The sequence below is a fragment of the Plectropomus leopardus genome, chromosome 5 (genome assembly GCF_008729295.1).
Source record: "Plectropomus leopardus isolate mb chromosome 5, YSFRI_Pleo_2.0, whole genome shotgun sequence".
Taxonomy (NCBI): domain Eukaryota; kingdom Metazoa; phylum Chordata; class Actinopteri; order Perciformes; family Serranidae; genus Plectropomus; species Plectropomus leopardus.
Window position 1 is genome coordinate 13,934,252 of NC_056467.1, and position 23,917 is coordinate 13,958,168.

Below are 23,917 nucleotides of genomic sequence, written 5' to 3' on the forward strand. Positions count from 1 at the left end.
CTAATTAGAACTGCATTATCAGATGTCATGTAAATATATTAGAGGGCCTAATAAACAAAAAAAAGGAAAGAAAAGAAAACAGGAGTCACACACTACATCATTAAATCAGAGATGACACACAGCCAGCTGTTACATCATGTATTTCAATATTCATACAGTAGGTTCTTTGGTTTAATGTTAATGTTTGCTCCGGCTGATTATTCCGTACTTTCCCCCAAAGCAATAACTAATAAGTAACCACAGATGTGGCTGTGTCAGCTTTTATTAGACCTCATAGTCTTTGAACCAGAGAGCTGTCAGCTTCAAGGGCATTTTATTTGGATACTGTTACATCATCACTTGGCCAGGGCAGCGCTACCTGACTGAGAGGAGAATTGAGAGGCAGAGCAGGGCAGGAGACTGGCACATACACTGCATGACTCATGTTTTCATTGCATGTCAACAAGTTTTGAACGTTTCTCGTGAGAATAACTTGTCTGCCGTTCTGAACTCCTAACAACTAGTGTGTGTCTGTCAGTCATGCTCGTCATGGGATGTCCAGTAAAAGTGAGTGAAAAGCAGGGAGTCTAAAGTTCCCCAGTACAACCTCACCCTTCTAAAGAAAGTTTTTATTGGCCTCCAATAAGTGTAACGTTTCTCCACATTTTTCCTATCAAAGTATTTTTTGCAAATTTGATTACTTTCATAGCTGTCTTCATGGTGTTATAAATCCCGCCCAATAATGCCAGCAATACAATTCTGAGACACAAATATAAAAGTCCCTTGTTTTAATTTATGTGTTTGACTTAAAAGTGCCAAATCTAAGAATTGTCACTAAAATGATATCAGAATTAGGCATAAAACCCTTTTCATGCATAATTTTAGTGTAACTGAATGTGTAACTTCTTTGTTCTCAGTATGGCTGTAACAATTAGTTGACTTATCAATTCATTGGTTGAAATAATCAGCAACTATCTTAATAATTAATTAAGTAATTTTTTAAAAGGCCGAAAGTGTTGTTTTCGGTCTTTCAAACAGGATGTGTCCTGCTTTTTTTGAAATGTCATATTAAATAGAATATCTTTGTGTTTTGGACTGGCAAAATAATAAATTTAAAGACACCACCTTGGACTTCGAAAATTATGAAAAATGTCCATTACTGTTTCTCTGTCATTTTATAGACCAAATGATTCATCAGGACAATAATCAGCAGATGAATCTGTAAATAAATTAAATGTTAGTAACTACTACCCTGGTCAAGGGCAGTTGGATTTGCTGTAAAGTCTTGAGATACCATTTGTCTGAGTGGCGAGTTCTGCAGTATTTAACCTTTCATGGGTGATTCATATCTTATGAACACAAGAAAAGTTGTGTTGAAAAGATGTTGCATTTAATTACTCAAATAGCACGGAAATAAATGCATTTCAAAGCCAGAGAATGATAGCTTAATGTGCAGCCAATGCAAATGAGTCATCAGTGCTTATGTGTCCCCAAAAATATGGAGAGGTGACAAGAGAATGACATCAGCACTAAGACTTTGGCACCAAACATACAAAATAAAGCCATAAAAAGTTTTTCTTCATAATGTATTCTCTTTGTGTAGACTCTGACCAGCTGGTGCAGGTGAGGAAGTACTTTTTTTTGTTTTTGCATTGTTGCATTAGCAGTCACCGTCTCCATCTGTTATGCTCCATATATCCACCCAGATGGCGCCACACAAAGAATGTTGACAGACTGACAATGAATACTATGGGCTTTCTGATCGTTTGTTTTCCATGATATAATTATGTGTAAGCACTACAATACACTATATAAAATAGATCATGTAAGGAGGCTACAGGTAGAGGAACATGAGATGGAAACAATGTTTTCAGTCATGGTGGTGATGATACAGAGGGATCTGATATTTTTTAGTATAGTAGCCTGTGCACAGCTCTGTGTTAGCTAAAAAAATGACTTGGTATTAAATCTTGGGTCCAGCGTTGTTGTCATTGACAGTGTACTCCGGTTTTCTCCTTGGTGGACTGCAATGAGCGTCCACAATAGGGATTTCTTTCTAGGACAGACTATTCAATCATTTCTGATGGTGGTATTGCATTGGAGCCAGACACTCTCTCCTCCTCTGACAGCTCCATGGTGGCATCAGTGAAGGATGACGGCACACTGAAGCACTCACCTGTATTGTGATATTCCTCTGCAGTCATCGGGGGGTAGCTTGTTGTTATACCAGGGCTGAGGCAATGGCTTTTGCATGCTGCACTATAGGAGAAAAGGTGGCGTACATGGGTTTTCAGCGTGTAACTGTTTATTATCAAGACTGAATACAGTGTAGAAAAATAGTCTAAAAAAGCATGCTGTATCTGTCTGTCATCATCTAAAAATGATAAAATAATACATTTTTACTTACTTTTTGTAGTGTTTTTTAAGGTTTTCTTAGTCAAAGAAAAAAACCAGCTAAGCCTGCCTGTGTGGTGCTAACGTGAATTATATTTACCTTTAGTAATGAATGTGCTGCTTGGCTGGAAAGCAGTTGCACTTGTGTTTTCTGTCATGGTATTCCTGGAATTTAAGCCAATGTTGCGTAGAAAGACAATTCCAGATATTGTTACTTGAAATGATCATTCAAGAAACATTACAAGCGGAAGCATTTTATTGACTGGATTCATTGCATGTGCTATGCAAATTGCATGGCTGAGTTTCAAATTTGCAGCAGCATTTGTCGCATTGCATAACGCTTTTTCCCTGATGCTCATCTCCTTTATGAGAGATGCTCTGATTTGGCAGTATGGTTCTTTGGCAATTCTTCTACTCCCAAAACAAAACTGTTTAATTCATGATCAACAGGAAAACAGCAGGCATGCATCTATACTTATAGTGGTGTAGTATTTGGTGCTTCCCCATTAGAGCCTGGAGAGTTTGAATGATCGTCCAATTAAAACATTGAATGTTTTGTTTACTTTATTTAAGTGTGCACATACAACATTTGCACACGCCTGATGAAGGTGATATAAGTAGGGTCCAGTTTGTGCACAAACCACCTGAAGTTGTCATCTTTTACAGCTGAAGGTCTGCAACTAAAACTAAACAGTCTCCTCTGTTGTTTTTTGCTTAAAACAAATCCATTCTCTTCAATTTCCTGCCGGACTGCGATCATGCCAGAGCATCATTGCCACTGACAGTAAAAGAGGAGATTAGCCGTCACCTTGCCACTGTGGCCCAGCTGGTTTCTGTCTGAAAATGTAGCATTGTATCTGGCCTGCTCATATGTTGCCAGCTGTGATATTTTCAGAAAAGCTGCCTGCTTCAAACATTATACCTCAAATTTGATAAAAATGTAATCACAAGAAAGGGCACAAGAAGCTGCAGCCAAACAGAGAGGAGGAGGGAGAAGCCTTGGTAAAACACGAACAGATCTAAAATAAGAATGCTGCTAGAAAGGAAGGAATACTCCATCTGTCTTCATGAAGATCTGCTGTTTTTATGACAACACTATTTTCATTACAGTAGAAGCATCAACAGCCGTAATGTCAGTCCTGGGATTTTTAGATATATTCACTCCACTCCAGGTTTATAGGAATTTCAAATGAAAACTGCCACTAGAACTTTCACCGTGTTTCCTGGGGCAATTTTTGTGACATACTTATCACAAATGGCCTTTTTGAATATGTGCCACAGGTTAAAAATAAGTCTAACAAATGTCCCCACTCCTAAACCAGTGTTTCACTTCGTATTCATGTGTTAAAGCTGACAGTGTCACATGGGGTTAGAATTAAGGCTGGAGGTAGCGTTGCAGTAAAACCCCAACCAGACCACAGTTGATTTGAGTTTTATTACAATGTATCACTGCAGTAAATGTTTTTGTTGCTGTGGCCCAAATGATGTTTCTTATTCCACTCTACACTAATCACTTGAATTGGGAGTACAGGAAATAGGCAGTACATAGAGTTTCCAGTACTAGTTTGATAATTGTATATGGGTTATCAATAATCTTTGGATGCTGCAGGTCATATGTTGCTGATAATACATGCATCAAAAAAGATACTATCATCTACCCTCCAGGCCTCTTTCTCCTTTGTTCTGTCTCTTCCCTTGTTTCTTCTGCCTGCATTTCTATTTCTTATCTGATGACTTTTGATTTGCTAATGTGTGTGTGTATTTATGTGTTTGTGTGTGCGCATGAGTGCACAGTGTGCGCACGCCATTTAATTTCCATATTGGTGTGACAGGGGTGCAGCTAGACCAGTTCTAATAGGCAGTGCATAGTGAGTCCTGGATCATAGGCTTTAGCTAATTGTCTCTTTGCTATTCAGGCGTCCAAAGTGTAAAACTGGCAGTACAAAGTCACTGACCCATGAGAGTACAGAAACACACACACACACTCCCACAATCACTGTCAAACACGAGGTGGCACATAATGTGTCAACACAACATACTGAAGCCATCTAAACACACAAACTTGTGCTCAAATCTATCGGCTAACTGTGTAGATGTTGCAAATGTTATAGAAGAGACCTGAATTTGTAATAAAAATTTGGACTTTAAAGTGGGTTGCTCTGAAATGATCATCTAAGTGAACTGATATTTAGAAGTACCAAGTCAAAGCAACTGGATAGCCAAGCAACTGCTGTTGCTCTTGAGGTTACATTTTTTTCAGGCATTTATTGTTAGCTAGTGTGTAAGGTAAAACAGAGAAAATACTCCTTAAACTTAAACGAAGATTGATTTTTAGGTGGATAAAATACACTTTGCTACGTCCCTTCCACAGCAGTAGGCTTCACTGTTTCCATTGTCTCCACGCCAGTAGATTTGGTTCATCAAAACAATACAGTACATAAAATAAGCACAGCAGAAATAAACGAGTTTGCCAATTTCACATATCTCCCTATTAGAAATTAATTGTCAGTTGTCTACCTGGAAGAGACTGATGTTGTTAATGCATTGGCAGTAATTCGATCTGATATTGAAGTAAGTAGATGTAAGTAAGATGGCAAACATAGCAAACAGTTAATACTACTGTGATAGAAACAGACAGAAAAAAAGAGTTAAAGCACATGAGAAGAAAAATGGAGGAACATAATTTGAAAAATATTGAAAACAGCACTACATTTAATAAAAAATAGTAAAAAGCTATCAAGTGTGTAATGACACAGAAACAACAACTAACAATTTCCTGATGAGGGCTCGGGTTGATGGCAGGCAGTTAAGTGCAGTGATGAGATCAACCGACTTGTTTTTGTGTAAACCACAAACCAGCAGAACATCGAGAATCATCAAAAATCATCAAAATAAACGTCCAGAGCAGCTAGGTCTCTCTATGACTTCTATTTCTGTACTCTGTGAGCAGAGACATACAGGAAAAAACTAATGGGAAACAAACCCAGACGGGCTCTTGGAGATAGATTGTTTGTATGAGTCATTTCCAGTCATTTGGCTGGCTTAACTGGCTTTCTGATTGAGGAAAACAATAGCATCATTTATGTTCCGCTTGTTAGACTCTTCCCTCCATCTTTTTCTCTGAGTTTTGTCCACAACCACACAACACCGCCACTGTAATTCCCCTCTTCATACCCCCCCTTATTTTCCCTTCTCTTTTCTTTTCTCTTCCACTCACTCTGTCTCTCTCTCATTTTCTCTCCCTCTCGGCCTCTCTCTGTCTGCGTGTTTGTCTGTGACAGTGAGACGGAGAGAGATGAAGTGACAATATTGACCGGTTGACATTCTAAAGTTGACAGATGTGCTGCTGAAATAACATGGAATCACTCAGCCTTGCTCCATGTTTTCACGAAAACACATTTGCATTGCTTCCAACACTAGAATCTCTACACACAATATATTGCACCCCTGAGTGCTCTTTATGTACCTTAGGAGATAGATCAACACATTATTTTGATTACATATTTTGCATATGAAAACATTAAGCCCCTGCACATCCATAGTCCACCCACACAGTGTGTTTTCACTCATGGTTTTATGCTGACCCTCTCAAGACTGTGTAGGCGTGTCCGAACTGTGCACGATTGACAAGTCTCCCACCCATCTGTAGGTTTTGTTTTACCTGTTCTGGCAGGAAAACTCACACTTGTATCATTCTTTTGCATCATTAGTACATAGAGTATGGCGACGTTACATAATGGCATAGCTTCATCCATCTTACACCTGATTAGAGGTCCAATTAGCAAAAGTAATTAGAAGCACCTGTGTTTAGTGCAGGTTCTTTCATATGCAAAATAATGTGTGACAACAGATGTGATATGTAGTGGAGCAGAAAGTGCAATAGAAGATAAATCTAAAATGTGGTGAAGAAGAAGTTTAAAGGAGCGACACAGAAAAAAACTGATGTAAAGTACCTCAAAATTGTACTTAGAGACAGTAATTTTGATAATTTCTCAGTTGATGATCTCAGTAAAATGGGCTTTGTAGTGATGTGTTGGATTTGTGTGAGCAATGTCTGTGGTTAATTAATATTTCTAGTATCTGATTCACCCAAATGAGCATAAAAGAGGAGAGATGGGAACATGACTGGGTGAGCTGGACAAAGAGTGACATCTGGTGGTGATGAATGGACAAGGCACTGTTACATTGAGATTGAACACCGTTCACACATTAACATCAAATCGTCATGTGTAAAGTGCAGGTTTTATTAGTTTCAGTCCAGTGTCGGTTGTTTCAGGGACTGAAAGGTTTTGAGATATCATGACTCTGTGAGGAATATTAAGGGCAAAAATGAGGCAGAAATCTTTTATGAATAGAAGTTGTTGCTCTCTGTGTAAAGCCACAAAACATATCTGAATGGTCCACACTGAACAGCCACAACATTAAAACCACTGACACGGTGTGAATAGCATTGATCATCTCTTTACAATTCAGTGTTCTGATGGGAAACCTGGGATTCTCTTGACACCACCTACCCCAAAACAGTTGCAGAGAAGTACACCCCCTCATGGCAATGGCACTCCTAAGGAACCTGACAAAAACCTAAACACATTGATCTGGCCTACAAATTCACCCCTGCTCAGTAACACAGAGTCGATCCACGCTGTGGCCTCCTTGAATTGGACTTGGCTCTGACCTCCTGAGGTGGAAACAGGACATATGGGTGTCCTGTGGTATCTGGCACCAGGGCGCAGGTGGTGGATCTTGAGTCCTGTGGGGTACCAGCACGTTCCACAGATGCTCGCTTGGATCAGGATTTAGGGAATTTGGAGACCAGGGCGACGCCCTGACCTCTCTGACACATTCCTCAGGCAGTTTTTGTGAAGTGGCATGCTGCACTGTCCTGCTAGGGGGGCAACAACAGGAAAGGCTGTGCCATGAACAGGTGTATGTGATCTGCAGTGGTGTTTGAGTGGGTGGAGCATGTCAAGTGGCATCTGCACGAATACCAGGACCCAAAGTTTCATTGCATTGTAACGAGATAATCAATTTCATTCAATTCACCACTGAATGTTGTTGTGGCTTATAAGTGTAATGTGTTTCTTAGCATTTCCTTAATGTTCAGTATATTTCCAATATTGCTACACTACATCTAAACATGATACTTTAATGTGCTATTCTAAAATTATTCTTTGACATTACAGTAATATGCATTTTGTAATATCTAACCTGACCATAAACATACCGAGTACATTTTTGTCTATCATGGAAAAAAATCCTTCACGCCCCCTGCCATGTATAAAGAGGTCTCTGTTTCAGCTTGATGGTGAATAATTCTCCAATCTCTCTCTTGGCCGGGCTTTTGGATTTCATTCTCAACTCGTTAGCTTGTTTGGCTGGAGAACCAGGATTTACAAATCCTTCGTGCACCAAATTGGCTCTCTGACCAAGACAGCTACGTCACCCAGAATCCCTAGTGGTGGCCATTACTCTGAACTATTCATACAGCGTCGACGCTGAGCAGAATGGGAAAATGATTTCAACATTGCTGAGAGGGAACAGCTGCAGCATTCTGCTGCTGGAGGATGACAGATTTCCTTTTCCCTTTTCTTGGCACTCTCGCTTTCTCTCTCTTCTCTATTTTTGTCACCACATTTCCCTTTTCTTTCACTTCTTCTTTTCTTGTTTTTGAACTTCTCCGTCTCATGGTCCTTATTTCAGCATCCTTCCAGCTCGTTCTCACTCACTTTTTATTCCAATCTCTTTCTCCCCTTTACACGCACACAGCCACACACAAATGTATACACACAGTAACACACAAGGGAAGCCAACTCTGAAAAATACATTCCCAGGAATATTAGTCCAAGGAATTTTAATAGGGCCTTTCACATTTTGGCTTTGTAAAAAAAAAAAAAAAAGTGTACTAATGTGCTGCTTGCTAACAGAGTGGAACAAAGTGTGTGTTACTGAGTGTGCATGTGTGTGAACTGCTCGTGTCCAAATGTCACCGCAGGAGCGGAGATCCAGAGGTTATTTGGTAAAAGCTGTCATTTGTGAGTAAGAATTAAAGTGAGAGGTGTAATTTTCTGTTATTTTTAAGTTCGGAAAATCAACATTTAGGGTGAACTGTTTGCTGTTCAAGATTTGTTTGTGTGACAAGTTACTGAATCTCTAAAGAACCACAGAATTGTGGAAACTGCTGCCCGGGAGGAGAAGCCTGGAGATAAAATGACCTGTGGCATTCGGTTGTGTGCTTTGACACACACACACACACACACACACACATACACACACACACGCTTTGTATACAGAAACCACCATTTAGGGTATACATTTCGGAGCATTGAGCTCTTTTAACTCCTCCTTTTTCTGTCTGTTTGTGTGAATGTGCATGTCAGTTTGTGAACATGCTTTCTTGTGCATGTACTGCATTTGTGTGTGTGTGTGTGTGTGTGTGTGTGTGTGTGTGTGTGTGTGTGTTAGTGGAGCCACATCTGGAAACAATAGAGCAGTAGATGCTGTCACTTTCCCTTTACCTCGGGCTTTTGAGTGAATTCTTAAACAAACACTCAATTCACTCACAGTAAATTACAGGAAGGCAATCTGAGCTGCGGACTTAGATATTTGGACTTTCTCTCTCTTTCTCTTTTGTCGTGTCACACACACACACACACACACACACATACACATACACACACGCACGCAAGCATGCACAGAATTAATCAGTTTCTCCAAATGCAATTTTACCCCTGCGCTGGTAAATTACAGCCCAGCCTGCATTAAGTGTAATTGTAAAATCCAAATTACAGCCAATTTTGAAGTGAGAGGAGGTGTGTGCGTGTCCGTGAGTGTTCCTGTGTGTACTGTAAGTGAGCGTGTGTGTTGGAGAGGTTGTAAGTTCATAGCTGATGAGATGTGATTGGTGGTACAGTAATGTTTACACAGTATAATCACTGTGTTTCCACTGCGGATTCTAAACAAATTTAGTGGTTATGGAGCATTTCTTATCCTAACCCAAAGTAACTGTTATAGAGAAATGTGAAAGAGATCAAAACAGATTCACTGCCATACAGATAACTGCATGTGAAATTTTAATGAATGCATATTGAAACAAAGACAGTTAATTTGTCTCATCAGACAAGAGGTGGCAGCATTGTTCAACCCAGTTTCAGATGCAGTGTGAACTTAAAACAGCACTCACTCATTCAGTGGCTTTTAGAAGGCATGGACATTAAGCTTGGGCGGTATTTATATTTTTTATACCATTTCACAGAGGACCAAGTATATGATAGTATTTGCGTTTTAAAGAAAATAAAGTAAACGCTGAGCTGCTGTGATAGGGGTTATTGTAGCATATATGTGTTTCTAGCCTGTAGAATCATGTCTATATGTAATTAGCTTTCTTAGACTAGACTAGAATGGCAGGTTTGTATAACTATGGCCCATAGAATAATGAATTCATAGGGAATTGTTGCCCTTCATGTTGGAGGATCCTATGACAGTTGACAGTTGTATGACAGATGATGGGTGGTTTGTGATGCACTTTGAGGTGTGAATGGAGGTTGATGTGTTGTCTACTTAAGCAACAACTTTGTTGAGGCAAATGAGGCACACACCTTTGTCCGTGTGGGCTGGCTCACCTTTGCCATTGTGACCAACATACTCTCAAAAAGGGGCAGAGTCTATTTTCCTTTTTACAAGTCCTGTAACATTATCTCCAGCACTTGTAATCGGCATCTTTCTCATCTCATGCCACCCAAGCCTATTAGGGATATCTATTCATGACACACTGATTACTCATTACCTACTGACCCCTCTTTGATGCCTGCTCTGAATCTTTGACCCTGGATGTTGGTGTAGATGTAATTCTATATAGAGCTGAAGCAATTAGTTGATTCATTGATTAGTCAGTTGACAGAGTCAATCTGCATATCTGTTAATGGTTTTTCAAGGAAAAAAATATGTGAGGATTTGTCATTTGGTTTTTTTTGTTGTTTTTTTTTTTTAATCTAATGTGAATACTACCAGGATATAATTTGATTTGGAATTACTGGTTGAACAAAACAAAACATTCAAAGATGTTAAAATGAACTTTGTGAAATTGGAACAGGCTCTTTTTACATTGACAAAGAATAATCAGTTGACCTTGGAATAAAAACAGCAGATTAATTGTTCTAAAAAAATAATGCAGCCTTATTGCTATTGAAAATATTTGGTGCACACGTGTATATATATTCAAACACATGTCAAATTGCATACTCATATTGGAAACCAAAAAGTTTTTATTCATCATCTTCTTCTGATACAAAAGTGTTTTTAAATAACAAACAAGTTAAAAAAATGTTTTCACTTTTTTTTACAAGGATAAATTAGCATTTTTTTTTACAATACATTGATGACATCATCATGACAATGAGTTTTCTATACAAAGGAACAGTCTAGATCTTAGAGGCTACGATCAGCGTTGGTAGACCGACCCCCAAATTTAATGCATATGTGGGCTTTTCAAAAAGCATTTACACATCTGTACTACCAGTGGTTCTCAATCTTCATTAGGGCTGTGGCACACACTCAGCATGTTTCAAGGCACAACTATTCAGTGATTGTTTGGAAATGTCACCTGAAGCTCAGTGTGGTCATACCACCATAGACGGCCAAAACACTTCAGTCTCAGAGGGAACTGCATTAGCTCAGAGGGGAGATGGTCAGAGGCTAATTCAATTCACTTTAACTCAATGTAATGTTTGCTCGACTCTTGAAATTTAATAAGTGTGCCAAGGTACACTAGTATGAGAAACACTGTTTTTACAGGGTTCTAGGTTTCACCAGAATCACCAAAAGTATTTGAATGCAATAAGGGTGCTGTTACATTTAGTATAATTTGGGAAAAAGGCAGTGCACACTGAAGTTATTTTCTGTCCCCTTCTATGTTAAAAATACATGTGACAGGCTGGCTTAGGCACTATCTGGTTTCAGCTGACACACAGGGGCCAAAGCTCCAATTTATTTAAGCCCTTATACTTTAAAATAGCCCCAAATCAAATTTTACTTAAATGTAGAGGGTGTTATGTGACACCTGCTAAGTATTAAACAATCAAAGACTTACTGAAACGCAAGAGCTTTGATAGATTGTCAGGCAAATATACAGTACACAGCAGAAATTGAAGGATTTTGTGAGTGCAGCCTTGCGACCAGGAATAACTTGTTGTAATTAAAGCTTATAGTGCATTCTATAAGCAGTTTTTAAGAGGAATTGTAAGATTAAAATGTTGGAAGATGCTTATTATAAGAGAAAATGCAAAATCTCAATTCTATCATCCATGAAATTCTGAAATATAAAGTACAATAAACTTTTGATAATTTGATTGTCTGGGAAATGAGCCATATTGCAGCAGAGAAGGTTAAAAAGCAACAGGCGGGCAGTGGGCCAATTAGAGCATCAGACAGACGGACAGATGCGTTGCGCTCCTGTGGTGACCTCATTAAACCACAGGGATAGAGAAAGTCAAGAGACGCATACAAACAGATGGAAAGAGACATAATTAGGCAGATACTGTCTCTTATTATTGGTGTTATTACTCTGATAGTGATCAGAACTGCTGGTGGATATGTTTCGTGGGAACTGATTCCTACCTACATATAGTATAGTACATCTGCGACAGCTCTTTGTTATTGCATAATGTGTCTTTTGGCAAGTGATTGTCTAATAACCTCTAATTCTTCGACGTGCCTCAGGTCCGATGTTTTGAAAAGAGGGCAGAGGGAATAATTTAATTTCCTGGATTTCATGGTAACTCAAGAGCACATACAGTACAGGGTATCCACAAAGACTGCACACATCATTAGAAGTTAGCCGAGCTTCCCGTAGATTACTGAGGTAACACACACAGGCCTACATTTCCCAGACGCCTCACTGCTGCAACATTTATGAGTCAATAAAAGGCACAGCTGGGGTGCTCCCAGGATTCATTGCGGTGTGCGTAAATCTACCACAGACTTTACCTAAATGTACAAGACAGATTTAAAAAAATAGTTTTTCATTATGTTTCTCTGTCTGCCCTTGCCTTCACAATATTTGTAAGAAAAGTGTGTTTTTTTTTTGTTTTTTTTTTGCAGCATTCACAATGAAAATGAAACAAACTGTTAAAGGCTCTCTGCATATTAATATACTGTGTCGTGATTTGTTCACTGCCATCCCTGCTAATGCACTTGTGACGAGCACAGCCACTTTACTTATTGTATAGAAATTTAGTGCACAGTTACAGCTTGGAGCTAGTTTCCCAAAACATTCTGAGTTATAAAAACAACCTGCTCTTTCATATTGTACAAAAGAGAAAACATTACAAATGTGTATAATAATGTAATTAGAATGTAAACACTTTAGAGATTTAAGGCCATGTTTTATATTTTTTCATTAGATTTTATATGTTTTTGGTCTGGTATTTCATTTTAATTTTCCTGTTTGGAGATAAAAAAAAAACCTTACAGGAACTGAGATGCTTTTGGGAAACCTACATCTGTGTGATGTCTGCACAAGGACTCTCCAGTGTAAAATCCAAAACTTCAAAATACCCTCAAAAGACACAATGGTGTGAGGGCTACTGTCTCCAGCAGGTTCAGTCTCTCCTGCTGAGGGCTGTGGAGAAAAGAGAGGCAGAGAGGTAGACGTGGTGCTACACAGCTTATCTGTTCGTCTGGTCTGTATATTGATGCTTCTCTTCTGCCCTTTCCATCTCTCTTTCTCCCACATTTTTCACTTTCTCTATCTCTCTGGGCAAAGGCTGTCTGACAGAGGTAGAGAGGCTACTGTTGCTACTTATGTATGACCCAGTCCTCCAATTTTCTCCTCCTTGATCCATGTAAGAGGCAGTTAGAGGGAGTGAGGCATGCTTGTAGACTCTCAGTGAGCTTTTTGTGATACCATTACATCCAGTGGCTTCCTTGAGAAACTCCTGCTTCTCCCTCTCACCTCTTTTCTCTGTCCATCTTTGGCAGAGTGAGTTTCAGAAGTGACAGAGAAAAAGGTAAAAGTCCACCCTCTCATTTCTTTCTCACACTACTGTCTCGTTGCCTTTCCCGGGTTTGATCCAACCCTCACCTGGCGCCCTCTTTCCTCCTCTGCTTGCCCTGCTGTCCCTGAGCAGGCGCGCAGAGCAGCGCTGCCATGTGTGGAGAGTTTTTGCAGACCAGATCCACATGCCTGATGTGATGCCTACGAGCAGTGACATGAAGATTCGAAGCATCTCTGATGCCACGTATGAGTCTCGGGTGCTAGCCCTGAACTCCCCCCAGTGAGAGAGCTGGTAGAGGTAACAGCCAATGACGGTGGACGCTGGGACAGTGTAGAGAACAGAAAACACGCCAATCTTCACCATTAAACGCTCCAGCTTGTCTGTTTTGGCACCGTCCTTCTGCAGGTTGGAGCGGATCTTGAAGAGAGCCACAAGGCCAGCACAGATGAAGAGAGTGCCTGATGTTCAGAAACAATAAGGATCATTAGATAGTGAAAAAATAAAAACCGTCACATAGCACAAAAAAGGTGAGGATAGTGAGGATATACATGTTAAAGAATGAATGTAGAGGTTGCAAGTTACAAGTAGGCCTCAAGTCTTTGCACTCATGTACAAAATCAAGTCCTAAGTCAAAAATGACAAATTCCAAGTCAAGTTCCACTTCCTTTGGTAATTTGAGTTTCGAGTCCAAACACATGTGCTCAGTATTTCCCAGATAATTAGACTCTATTATTTTTTCCTCAGCAGCACTTAAGGAAGCTTCAGTTGAGAGGTGGATAATTAATCTGTCAATCTGTTCAGAGCTGATCAGATCATATTGACGGATGAGAGGAGCAGCTGCTACAGCTGAATGCAAACTTTTGGACTCCTTGCAATTAACCATAATGTTTCACCTCCACTGCATGTGCAATTCTGCTACTCCGTCTATGTCAAGAGTATGCTTTGTGCTCTGAGAGTGTGGTGCAGTGTATAAAGAAAATGTTTTATTTATTTCTAAAAGCGAGTTTGTTGGAAGGTGTTGAATTTGGCCCGTACTTTTTGACCTGCATGTTTTTCACTTTGCAGTTTGTATTTTGTCAACCATACATAGTTTTTGTATGGCAGTTTGTGACTTAACATTGGTTCTTCATGATTCTTTTTTGTGACTTGACTGGATGCTGTCGCATTGATTCAACTGGAACTGGGGAATTGTGTGTCGACCTGCCATGAGTAAATGGCGTCAATTTGTATTGTTTCAGAAAATGAACGCAAATTAATTGATTTGTGGCATAGTTTTAAAATATCATTTAAATCTTTGGGCCTGTGGGGAAGGCATCAAGTTTTTTTTTAAGTCAAATGGCTCAAGTTATGAAGTTATGAAGTTATGAATTATTGGTATTATGGTACAGGTCAAAAGTCATCAGATTTGTGGCTTGAGTCCACGCCTCTGGTATAAGCACTATATTTTACTAGAAATGGGCATGTACATAGATAGACCGGCTGTGCTGTCATTGTGTAATTACCTATTAGAAGGTATGTGGCCAGTGGTGCCACCACAAAGCCTGTGAGTGCCTCCTGCTGCTGATTTCCCACATAGCAGAGTCCAGTCAGGTCATCCGCATCCACCAGTCGCATTATGAGTATGACGATGGTTTTAATGGCTGGGATGGCCCACGCTGCTATGTGAAAGTAGGAGCTGTGCATTTCAATAGCCTCATGGCCCCACTTTAGTCCGGCAGCCAAGAACCAAGTGAGGGTCAAGATCACCCACCTGAAAGGGAGTGAGCAAGAATAGTAAGAGAAGAAGCAAAACATGGCTCAGATGTGCAGTTATCAGATTTCTGAACTGGCATTCATTTCTGTTGTGAATAACAGTCACGTTTCCTGGAAACAAATGCTGAGGTTACGCTGGGCTACTGTTTCCAGCTAGAGAGCTCAAAACTTTCACTTTGCCCTCTATATAACTTTTCCATAAAATCCCCTTGTTGTAATTAGCTCATCCTGAGATAATGACGAATTACATAAGAGTATTGTAATCGTGTTTTAGGAGACAGTGAAGTCCTCGGGCTTTTCAGTCGGCTGCTCTTCCAAACGGAAAGAGTGAAGACAAACAGGAAAATGAGGGCAAAGTGAAAAGGAAGAAAAAGAGCTGCGACAGCAGTGTGCTTCCACTGCAACTGAAGTACAGTATGCACTCAAAAAGAGGCTTTTTTTTTTTTTTTTACAAAGTCTGCCTTTGTATGTGGAAATGAATCCATCTCGTCCAGAGGTTATAAGACAGGATAGTTGGACTTTAAAGAAAACAGGATGCAAGTCTTGTGTTCCAATTGTTCTACCAAAGTCCATTCACAACAGTTGATGACAATGGGACAAAGATATGAAGGACTGATACGATAAAATGTGTGTGTGTGTGTGTGTGTGTGTGTACTAACCAGAGTGAGGAGGCCATGCCAAAGAAGTAGAGCAGAAGGAAGACTATGGCACAGCCAGTGCTCTTTAACCCTTCTTGTACTAAAATTGGTACTGCAGTGGCGTCCAGGTCACAAGAAACGCGCTCCCTGCCCAGAGTCAACCGTACCTGTAGGAAAGAACAGAAAGTGATAGGGGAAAGAAAAAAACTTTTAGCGATAAAAGATATAGTCACATAATCAGGCATTGTCATTACTAGCAAACTCAAATCAAACTTGAAATAAACATGAATCAATTATCTAAGAACTAAACAAATTAACATTTTTTTTTACTATTTTATGACATTTAATAGACCAAACAATTGACTGATTAATTGTTGTAATTTAATTTGTTTATTAGAGAAATCTCATTAATCAACAGGAATAAAGACAACAAAATGAGGTAAGCTTAGTAGGCTAATTTGCATCTGTTGTTTGTGGCCAGTTGCGAAAAAAAGGCATGGTAAAGTAGAATGCATGTCCCTTTCACACATATCTATATAGTATCTACATATCTTATAAAATTCAAATATACAACATAATAAATATTCACAACTACTAGTCTAAATTATATTTTAGTTATTGTTTTTTTTAGTAGTACTTTTAATACATTATTTTTTATTCACTCTCCCCAAACAGATGAACTTTATTGGGACAATTTAATACTGATTCTCCCACTTACCAGGTAGGCGACACTGTACAGATTGCAGCACATAGATAGGAAGATGATGGGCCTTTCAGGATAGGAGAAGCGCTGTGAATCCAACAGAAAGGTCAGGACTGTGAGTGTGGTCGACAGGAAGCACAGCACAGCCCACACCGCCATCCACGCATCTGTGAAGACTTTGGCTCCTCTTCGGTAGAGCCCACTGTCATAGCCACACTGGAGAGTGCAGCTTTCTGTCTGTTTTAACCAGGTATACTGGTCAGGTGCAGATCCCAGTGCCTGACACTCCTCTTGGTGGGGAGGATGGCGGACAGGCTGGTAGGGTGGGTCCTCGTCCCCCGGCCCCTCCATGCACATGTGGTTATGGTCGTTTTGAGGCGGGAAGAGGCTGCAGTTGAGCACCTGGAAGAGGCAAATGATGGTTAATGGCATTCTGGTTGCTTGTTACAGCTGTGATACATACCATTAACAACGCTTTGACCTAGTTTACACAACGGTCATACAAGAAACATTTTGTCTCATGACTTTGGTCTCTTACATTTCATTATCAACATCGTTAAGATATATTTGTTCTTGTGATGGTGTGACTCACCTCAGGCCATATGAAGCCAAACTCGTGGAGCACTGGGAGGCATTTCCTCTTAACAGATAGACACATGCTACCACATGGGCCAATGGGGATGGGAACCTTATCTGTGCACATTGGCACATAGACTGAGCACAGGAAGAACTGCAGAAAAATGGAGATAGAGGGTCACCAGTTGAACAATTTGCTCCTAGTATGTGTTACAAAATTCTTGAAAGTATGTGTTCTTTTCTGAAATTTTAGAGCATACTAGTGTTGTCATAGATATTGATTTACAACTACATGTTGATTTTGAATATTTGAAATGATTTCAACACTCATTTTCCGCAGTAATAATAAACTTTTTCACTTTCTCTTCAACAGAGTTACATCTTCAGTGCAGAAGTGCCCCCTTTTGCCCCGCCTCCTCTCACTTGCTTTCGATTTAATTCAGTTCAACTCAATTGAACTTTATAAGCATGGATAAAATTGATCTACATTGCCAAAGCAAGTGTGAGATTAAAACAAAAACATTACTAGTATTTAACATACCATACCATACATTATTTTTTAAAATTTATTATTGTTTCTAATTCTGAAGAAAATGCTGGATAGAATAAATTAAAAAAAAAAACAAAATGTGAAAAAAATTAAATTCCATGGCTTCATTTTTAATTTAAATTTCCCATTTTAAATGTACTGAAACATAGAAAATTTATCAAATATTGAAATATTTCAAAGTGTATCAAAATTAGAAACTTTAGTATTGTGACGACAGTAATGCAATGTGTTTAATAGCTATTTGTTTTTTTATGGAGAGACAAAAAAAAGAAAACACACTTAAGGGGAGACATAAGAGTGAAAAATGACAGTATCCCAAAACCATTTTTATCTAAAAGTGCAGTAAGAGTGCAACAGTTATCCAACATTATGCCAGTACTCTGCTCTGGAGGCTTTGTTCCAGTGGAGTTAAAGCAAACTGTGAGGCAGAGGGTTCATCACGTCAGTGGTGTAGCAAATTGTTAAAGAAGTGGAAACAGTGCTGTGAGAACCCCCTGGGCCAATTTTTCTATATATTACAACAGGATTACAGCTGGTAGATGGTTACACCTTCTGCTCCCACACGCATTGATCCTCTGTATACTTGAATATACCACTCGCTACCCTGCTGCTTTCTCTGCCTTTACTTTCAGGACATTGCATCACCTCTTCCTGTGGTGGTTCTCTATTTTCACTTCTCGTAAGAATCTCCAAAACTCGAGTCAAGACACCGCGGCCAACACTAACCTGCTCCAAGGTTACACCCACAACTCTACATCTTTAAAAACAATCTGTAGACTTGACAACACTGAGGGCATGTGCCATGTAATGCTCCATAATCCCCCCTAATCCAAGGCTCAGTTTTCTCTGTCCCATGGCAATGGTTTTGAAATAGATATCTAAATCAGGGTGATAAAGATAGTGAACCATCTGAAGTCACTTTTGACTCCTTTGAGGCGGTTGTGATTTGAAGGAGTAAGTACTCTGAGGTTACTAGAGGTTGCAATTTTACGTGACTTCATGCCATAACGGTGAAATCTTGTTTGAAGCTGGAGTGTAAAATTGCGCCAGGCTTGTGATGTGAAAATACACAGAAGCAGAAAGTACATTTCACTCAGCTTCCTTCAGGTAAAGAAAACAAACATGCGCTCCAGAATCTTGGTCATGGTGATAGCAGACTTTAACTACTAAAACGTGTCAGAATGGAGAGTTTTCTTCCATTTTTCATTTCAGAAATACCAAAATATTTAACGGAACATATTGAGAATAAAATGTTTTGGGCCTGGAGCCTTGATCGAGTGAAAGAGAAATCCCAGCTTGAAATCAGCCCTTGAACGAAGCCCAAAACTAAACTTGAATCCAAGAAGGGTGTCATGGTTGGGAAATAAATACACACAAACATTGTACAACTGTTTTTTTTTTTTTTTTGTGGAACTGGAAGCAAAGACAACATAAAAGTTGTGCATCTGTGCACCACCTTCATCTTGGGCAATACAAATTACAAATGTGATGAATAAATTATATGAGTTGGAGATTTAGAATCAGTAAGCTATTTTCTGTTACATGCAAACTAATAAAAACAGTCTTGATTTTGATAATGGGTGTAAACCATGATACAATAACTCCTTACTGTGGGGAAGTATGTGATGTCTAAATCAGTTATCTATATCATGGGGAACTTCCTTTATGCTCAATTTGTTTCACTCTTCTCTGATCAGTATCTGGGTTGTCGCGCCGCTTTATCTCTGCAAATGGAGCAGACTGGCTGATCCGGAGTCAGTATTAAGTTTCTCACTGCAAATAGAGAATCTTTGTTCCCCAACTGAACCACATGTATTGGAGCTGTGTGCCTAAATTTTCCATCAAATAAAAATGACCAAATTGACAAAGTTGCCCCCTGTGTGAGCATCAGTGGAGGGTTTGTTTGTGCTATTTGCACATGATTCAAATTCACAACCATGTTTCTAAAAGCAGAAGATGTTAAATTAAATACATTCCTGCTATTTCTCACAGTGAATTATACCAGCGACAGTAACTTAACACATTCTGAGTGCCCCCCCTACTGTTGGTAACATGAGCATTGTCACTTCACTGCTAAAAGCTACTCCGGTTACTTGTCAGGAAGCCTCCCATTAGAGCAAATGTTAGGGGATACGGTTTCCCTTTCCCCTTTCCTCCCTCTTTAGCATCTGTGTGTGTGTGTGTGTGTGTGTGTGTGTGTGTGTGTGTGTGTGTTAGAAAGAGAAGGGGGGTTAGAGGGGGGTTGTCAGCTAATCTTACGGGACAATTTTCAGCTGGAGGAGGACAGTTTGGTTTCACGGGGCAGTTGCTTCTTCTTCTGTGAGGCTGTCTCACACACATGCACACAAATGTTTCTGGAGCGCTGCATTAACCCTTTGAAACCTGAGCAAATTGTCTTGATATCTTGCAAAAACATGGGAGAAGGCATAAGCAACTTAACAAGACATAGCCCAAGAATTAGTATAAGAAATTTAACTATAAAATATCAAAAAAAAATTTAAACTAAAAAAAAACAAAAAACAAGAAAATTACCCAGAAGAAACTTGCTGAAAATAATTATTAAATTATTATTAAAGCATATACATATATGTGTATGTGTATGTGTACATATGTGTGTGTGTGTGTATGTATATGTATGTGTGTATATCTATATATACATATATATATATAATTTGTTTTGTATTATAATTGTTACCATAGAACTAGTACATAGTAGTGTACATATTTTTCTGGACATTTTTCCCTATTTATTTTAGTTTACCCCAATTTTCTGAACTTTGGAAAAATTAAACTTAAATATCTTGTAATTTGTGGGACATTTCTTGTCAAATTGCACATTGCCTTTTCCGCACGGTTTCAGAATAAATGTCTCATAGGATTACATAGCTTTTGAAAGGCATCTGAATGCAGCACACGAAAACTAATGTCTATCCAAGTTTCAATGGGTTAATTTAGCATGTAAAAATATGATTTTACTCCTACTACCAAACACCTGCATGCACAAAATATATGAAAAGTAAGAAGTAAATAATACACGTAGTAAGACACAAAATAATAAAAAAGTAAATGGTGACACAAAGGAGCATCTAGGAAACAGGTTGTTTCATGTCTATGAATTCTAGGTGTGATCGTGTGTGTGTGCCCGCCCCATTAGAGATATAATATACTTAATTACAGAAAAACTCCATTCCTACTGATTTGATTTGCCCAGTCCTTTCTTTCCAATTACAGTCCAAAGTCAAATCCTAAAGATTAGGAAGAGGGCCAATCTATTTTTTTCCTCCATGGTGCATTAGGCAAACAAGCAGCATTTGTGTTAGGGACACTGAGGGCACCATTGTTGACGAGAGGACTGTACAGTATATAGCACTGAAGACTCAGCTGTTGCTGTGTGGGGCATGAACTCAAAATGTCAACAGACAGAGGGGGCATTTTCATAGAAATTAGTATGACAGTCTGGCACAACGGAAGGAAGGAAAGGCAGGGACCCCCTCCACCTATTTTAACTCTCTGGGGGCCAACCTATATTATGCTCTAATTATTACTGGCACCATCAGTCTGAACGGCTCACTGTTGCTGGTAGCTCCCCGTCATGTGGTCTGGGACCACACTCTGTTCCCCCCTCTCCCTCCACACACACACACACACACACACACACACACACACACAAATATAGCAGACTATGTCGACTCAGCCATGTCTCTTTTTTAAGTCCAGGATCAGTGCTCCTAAATTTGTTCCCCAGTCTCACAGTGTGCTTTTAGCAACATGCTGCCTCTTCTATTCTAACATCAGTCTGCATTCAGCGTGTCTCCCATCATTCCCAGTATTACCTTGAGTTGACTAGAGCAGCCGTACTGTATGAGCGGCGTGAACGTGGTCAGCTGCAGCTCTGCGTCAGACTGTAGTACGTTGCCGACCAGATTGGGCATCTTGGTGACGTTGTAGCCGAGACCCTGGCACATGCTGATCCGGATCGGGTCGCAAGTCATTTCCTCCAACTCATCGCCGAAAGCGTGCACCACGCAGAGCGGAGCCACCAGCCCGGATAAGAGGAGCAGGGCTGCCCCGGTGATAGACACCGCCATCCCGGGCATGGTCACCGCGAGCACTGAGCGGCTGCCCTCCGGAATTGCTGGCACAGTTTATATCCTCCTCTAACACTAAGTTAGGTTGGGTCGCCCTGGAAACAGCAGCGCGTGTTTATAGTCCAGCAGCAGTGGAGCGCGTGTAGTCCGTGCGTTTTTGGAGGCTTATAGTATCCAACGAGGCATTAAAATATCCATAACGCAGCTGTGAATCATTGCAGGATTTGAGCGTGTTTCCGACTACAATAACCTGCGCATCTGCTGATTTAAAAAAATGCATTTAGATAAATCCTTCTTGCGTTGTTTCCCGTTATAAACTCCGTGTATTGCAGCGCAGCGCAGCGCCGACACTCAGCGGTCTGGTTTTGCGCCTGTAAGCGTCCAGCTCTAAACTTTATTGTGTCTGAGAGGAGAGACTATTTTGCCCGTCCTGAGGAGAGCCGACCAATCCGTGCGCGGGAGTTTAGTTTCCCTGACCAACCCCTGACCAGGAGGGCGGGATCCAAGAGAAAAATAGAAGAGCGAACCTCATCTCCTCCCCTCTACCCCCCATCCCCTCTCCTCTCCTCTTCTTCAGCATTTTCTCTTCTTGTTTCATTTCTTCTTTCATCCCATTCTCCTCTCTCCTCACTGTGCTCCCTCCTCTTCCCTCCTCCTGCAGAGAAAATCAGCAAGCACTCCCCAACTAATTCTGACAATATCCAGAACCTGTATTTATACTGGCTGATGTGGCTTTCATATATTTTTATTGGCTGTATTTTTAGAAAATAAGCATCTGAAAAAGTTGATTTTTCACCGTGAGTGTGTTTTTATTTTATATTTAAAGTCCCTAATGGTCTTTTAAGCCCGTCTGGAACTTCACCGCAGGTTCCACTCTCCCTCTCTAAAGGCCCGTCAGCTCTAAGTGCTCGTGACATTGTAATTGAAAGTAGGGCCTTAAGTGATGCTGAAGCATTGGAAATCTGTTTTGCATTGCAATGAATGCGCATACTGGACAGGTTTTGTTTGCTCGTGGCACCCTGGGAGAAGACCTCTCTTTTACAGCATGAAACTAGCAGTGAAGAGTGTTTTGGCTTTTCAGTGTTGTAAGAGTGGACTTGGGTGAGAAAGTGCTTTGGATTTGTTGCAAATATTTCAGGAGGAGGAGAGCTTGACAAATACTTGATTTGGGTTTTCTTCCAAGTGATTTGTACAATTCAGAGGCTCTTAAAGCATCTGCCAGGTGTAATCAAACTCAACTTAAGAGCTCCACAGACCTTTTCAAATACCACAAATACCTGAAACCATATTCTAGTGTCACTTTGCCCAGAGTTTAAATGCAACAAGATTCAAAAAAGATTCAATTTCAGACCAAAAGAAATTTTAAAGCAAGTAGTTTTTTTTGCATGCACACGCTCATGCACACAAATACAACTAAGTGCAGAAGGACCCAAAATATGTGCCTTTTATTTTTATCTCAAACCCATTAATCTTCCTCTGCCCAAAGACACAAAGCAGAGAAACCTGAGGAGCCAACACAGGAAGAATTGAGTGCAGACAAGAAAAATGAGCACGGTTGGAGACTAACAAATTATTTCGTGCATTGGTACTAATCCTTTCCCCAGCTCATATTTCTTTACCTGACATGTTTGTCTCAGGTATTTGTAGGGAGTTGCTTTTGATAAGTTGCATATATAAATGCTTAAAACATGAAAACATCTGCAGCAGTCTGGTTGGCTGCTGTCATTGTGCTGCTGTGTTTTCCCTCCTGGATTATACTCTGATGTTTAGGCGAATCCAGTGTGACAATTGATTGGCAGCAGCAATGACCTCTCCACCCAGCCAACCCCCAACACACACACTTCTCTCTGCTCACACACACACACACACACACACACACACACCATCCCCCTTTGCTGCTCTTTGGCTGAACCTGGGGTCAAGACCTGAAGTAATTAGCACTGAGCTGAAACAATAGATTGTGCCCTGGAGATGATGGTTATCAGGGGCGTGGTGTGTGTGAGTGTGAGTGTGTGCTCAAAAGAAAGAAGTGAATGAATGGAAATGAAATGGAGAAAAGTTAGAACCCAATCAAAGCTGTATTTGAAGGACATTGTAGCCAAAAAGGGGTAAAAAATACCATTGACTTTATCCACTTTTACACAAGTTCCTGTAATGAATTTACTTGAGAATTAATTTAAACAATAGATAAAGAAAAGAAGACCCTGGCAGATAAAGGAGTGTGAGGCAAGGAGCTGCAGCAGCAC

General features: G+C 40.0%; 1 protein-coding gene across 1 annotated transcript; it reads right to left on the reverse strand.

The window, feature by feature from the left end:
• Positions 1-10,699: 10,699 nt before the first annotated feature.
• Positions 10,700-22,022, reverse strand: fzd4 (frizzled class receptor 4). The gene is made up of 6 exons (XM_042486881.1): positions 21,417-22,022; positions 17,050-17,187; positions 16,473-16,859; positions 15,776-15,921; positions 14,867-15,114; positions 10,700-13,822 (listed from the first exon to the last, which is right to left on the reverse strand). The coding sequence occupies exons 1-6, from the start codon at positions 21,678-21,680 to the stop codon at positions 13,404-13,406; spliced, it is 1,602 nt and encodes a 533-aa protein (XP_042342815.1). The 5' UTR covers positions 21,681-22,022; the 3' UTR covers positions 10,700-13,403.
• Positions 22,023-23,917: the final 1,895 nt, after the last annotated feature.

Coding starts and splice junctions, on each gene's coding strand:
- fzd4 (XM_042486881.1), bottom strand. CDS start 21,680: ATGCCCGGGATGGCGGTGTCTATCACCGGGGCAGCCCTGCTCCTCTTA. Junction 16,860..17,049: donor TTGGCTTCATATGGCCTGAG/GTGAGTCACACC, acceptor TGCCTCTTCCAG/GTGCTCAACTGCAGCCTCTT. Junction 15,115..15,775: donor GGCATGGCCTCCTCACTCTG/GTTAGTACACAC, acceptor ACTCCCTTTCAG/GTGGGTGATCTTGACCCTCA.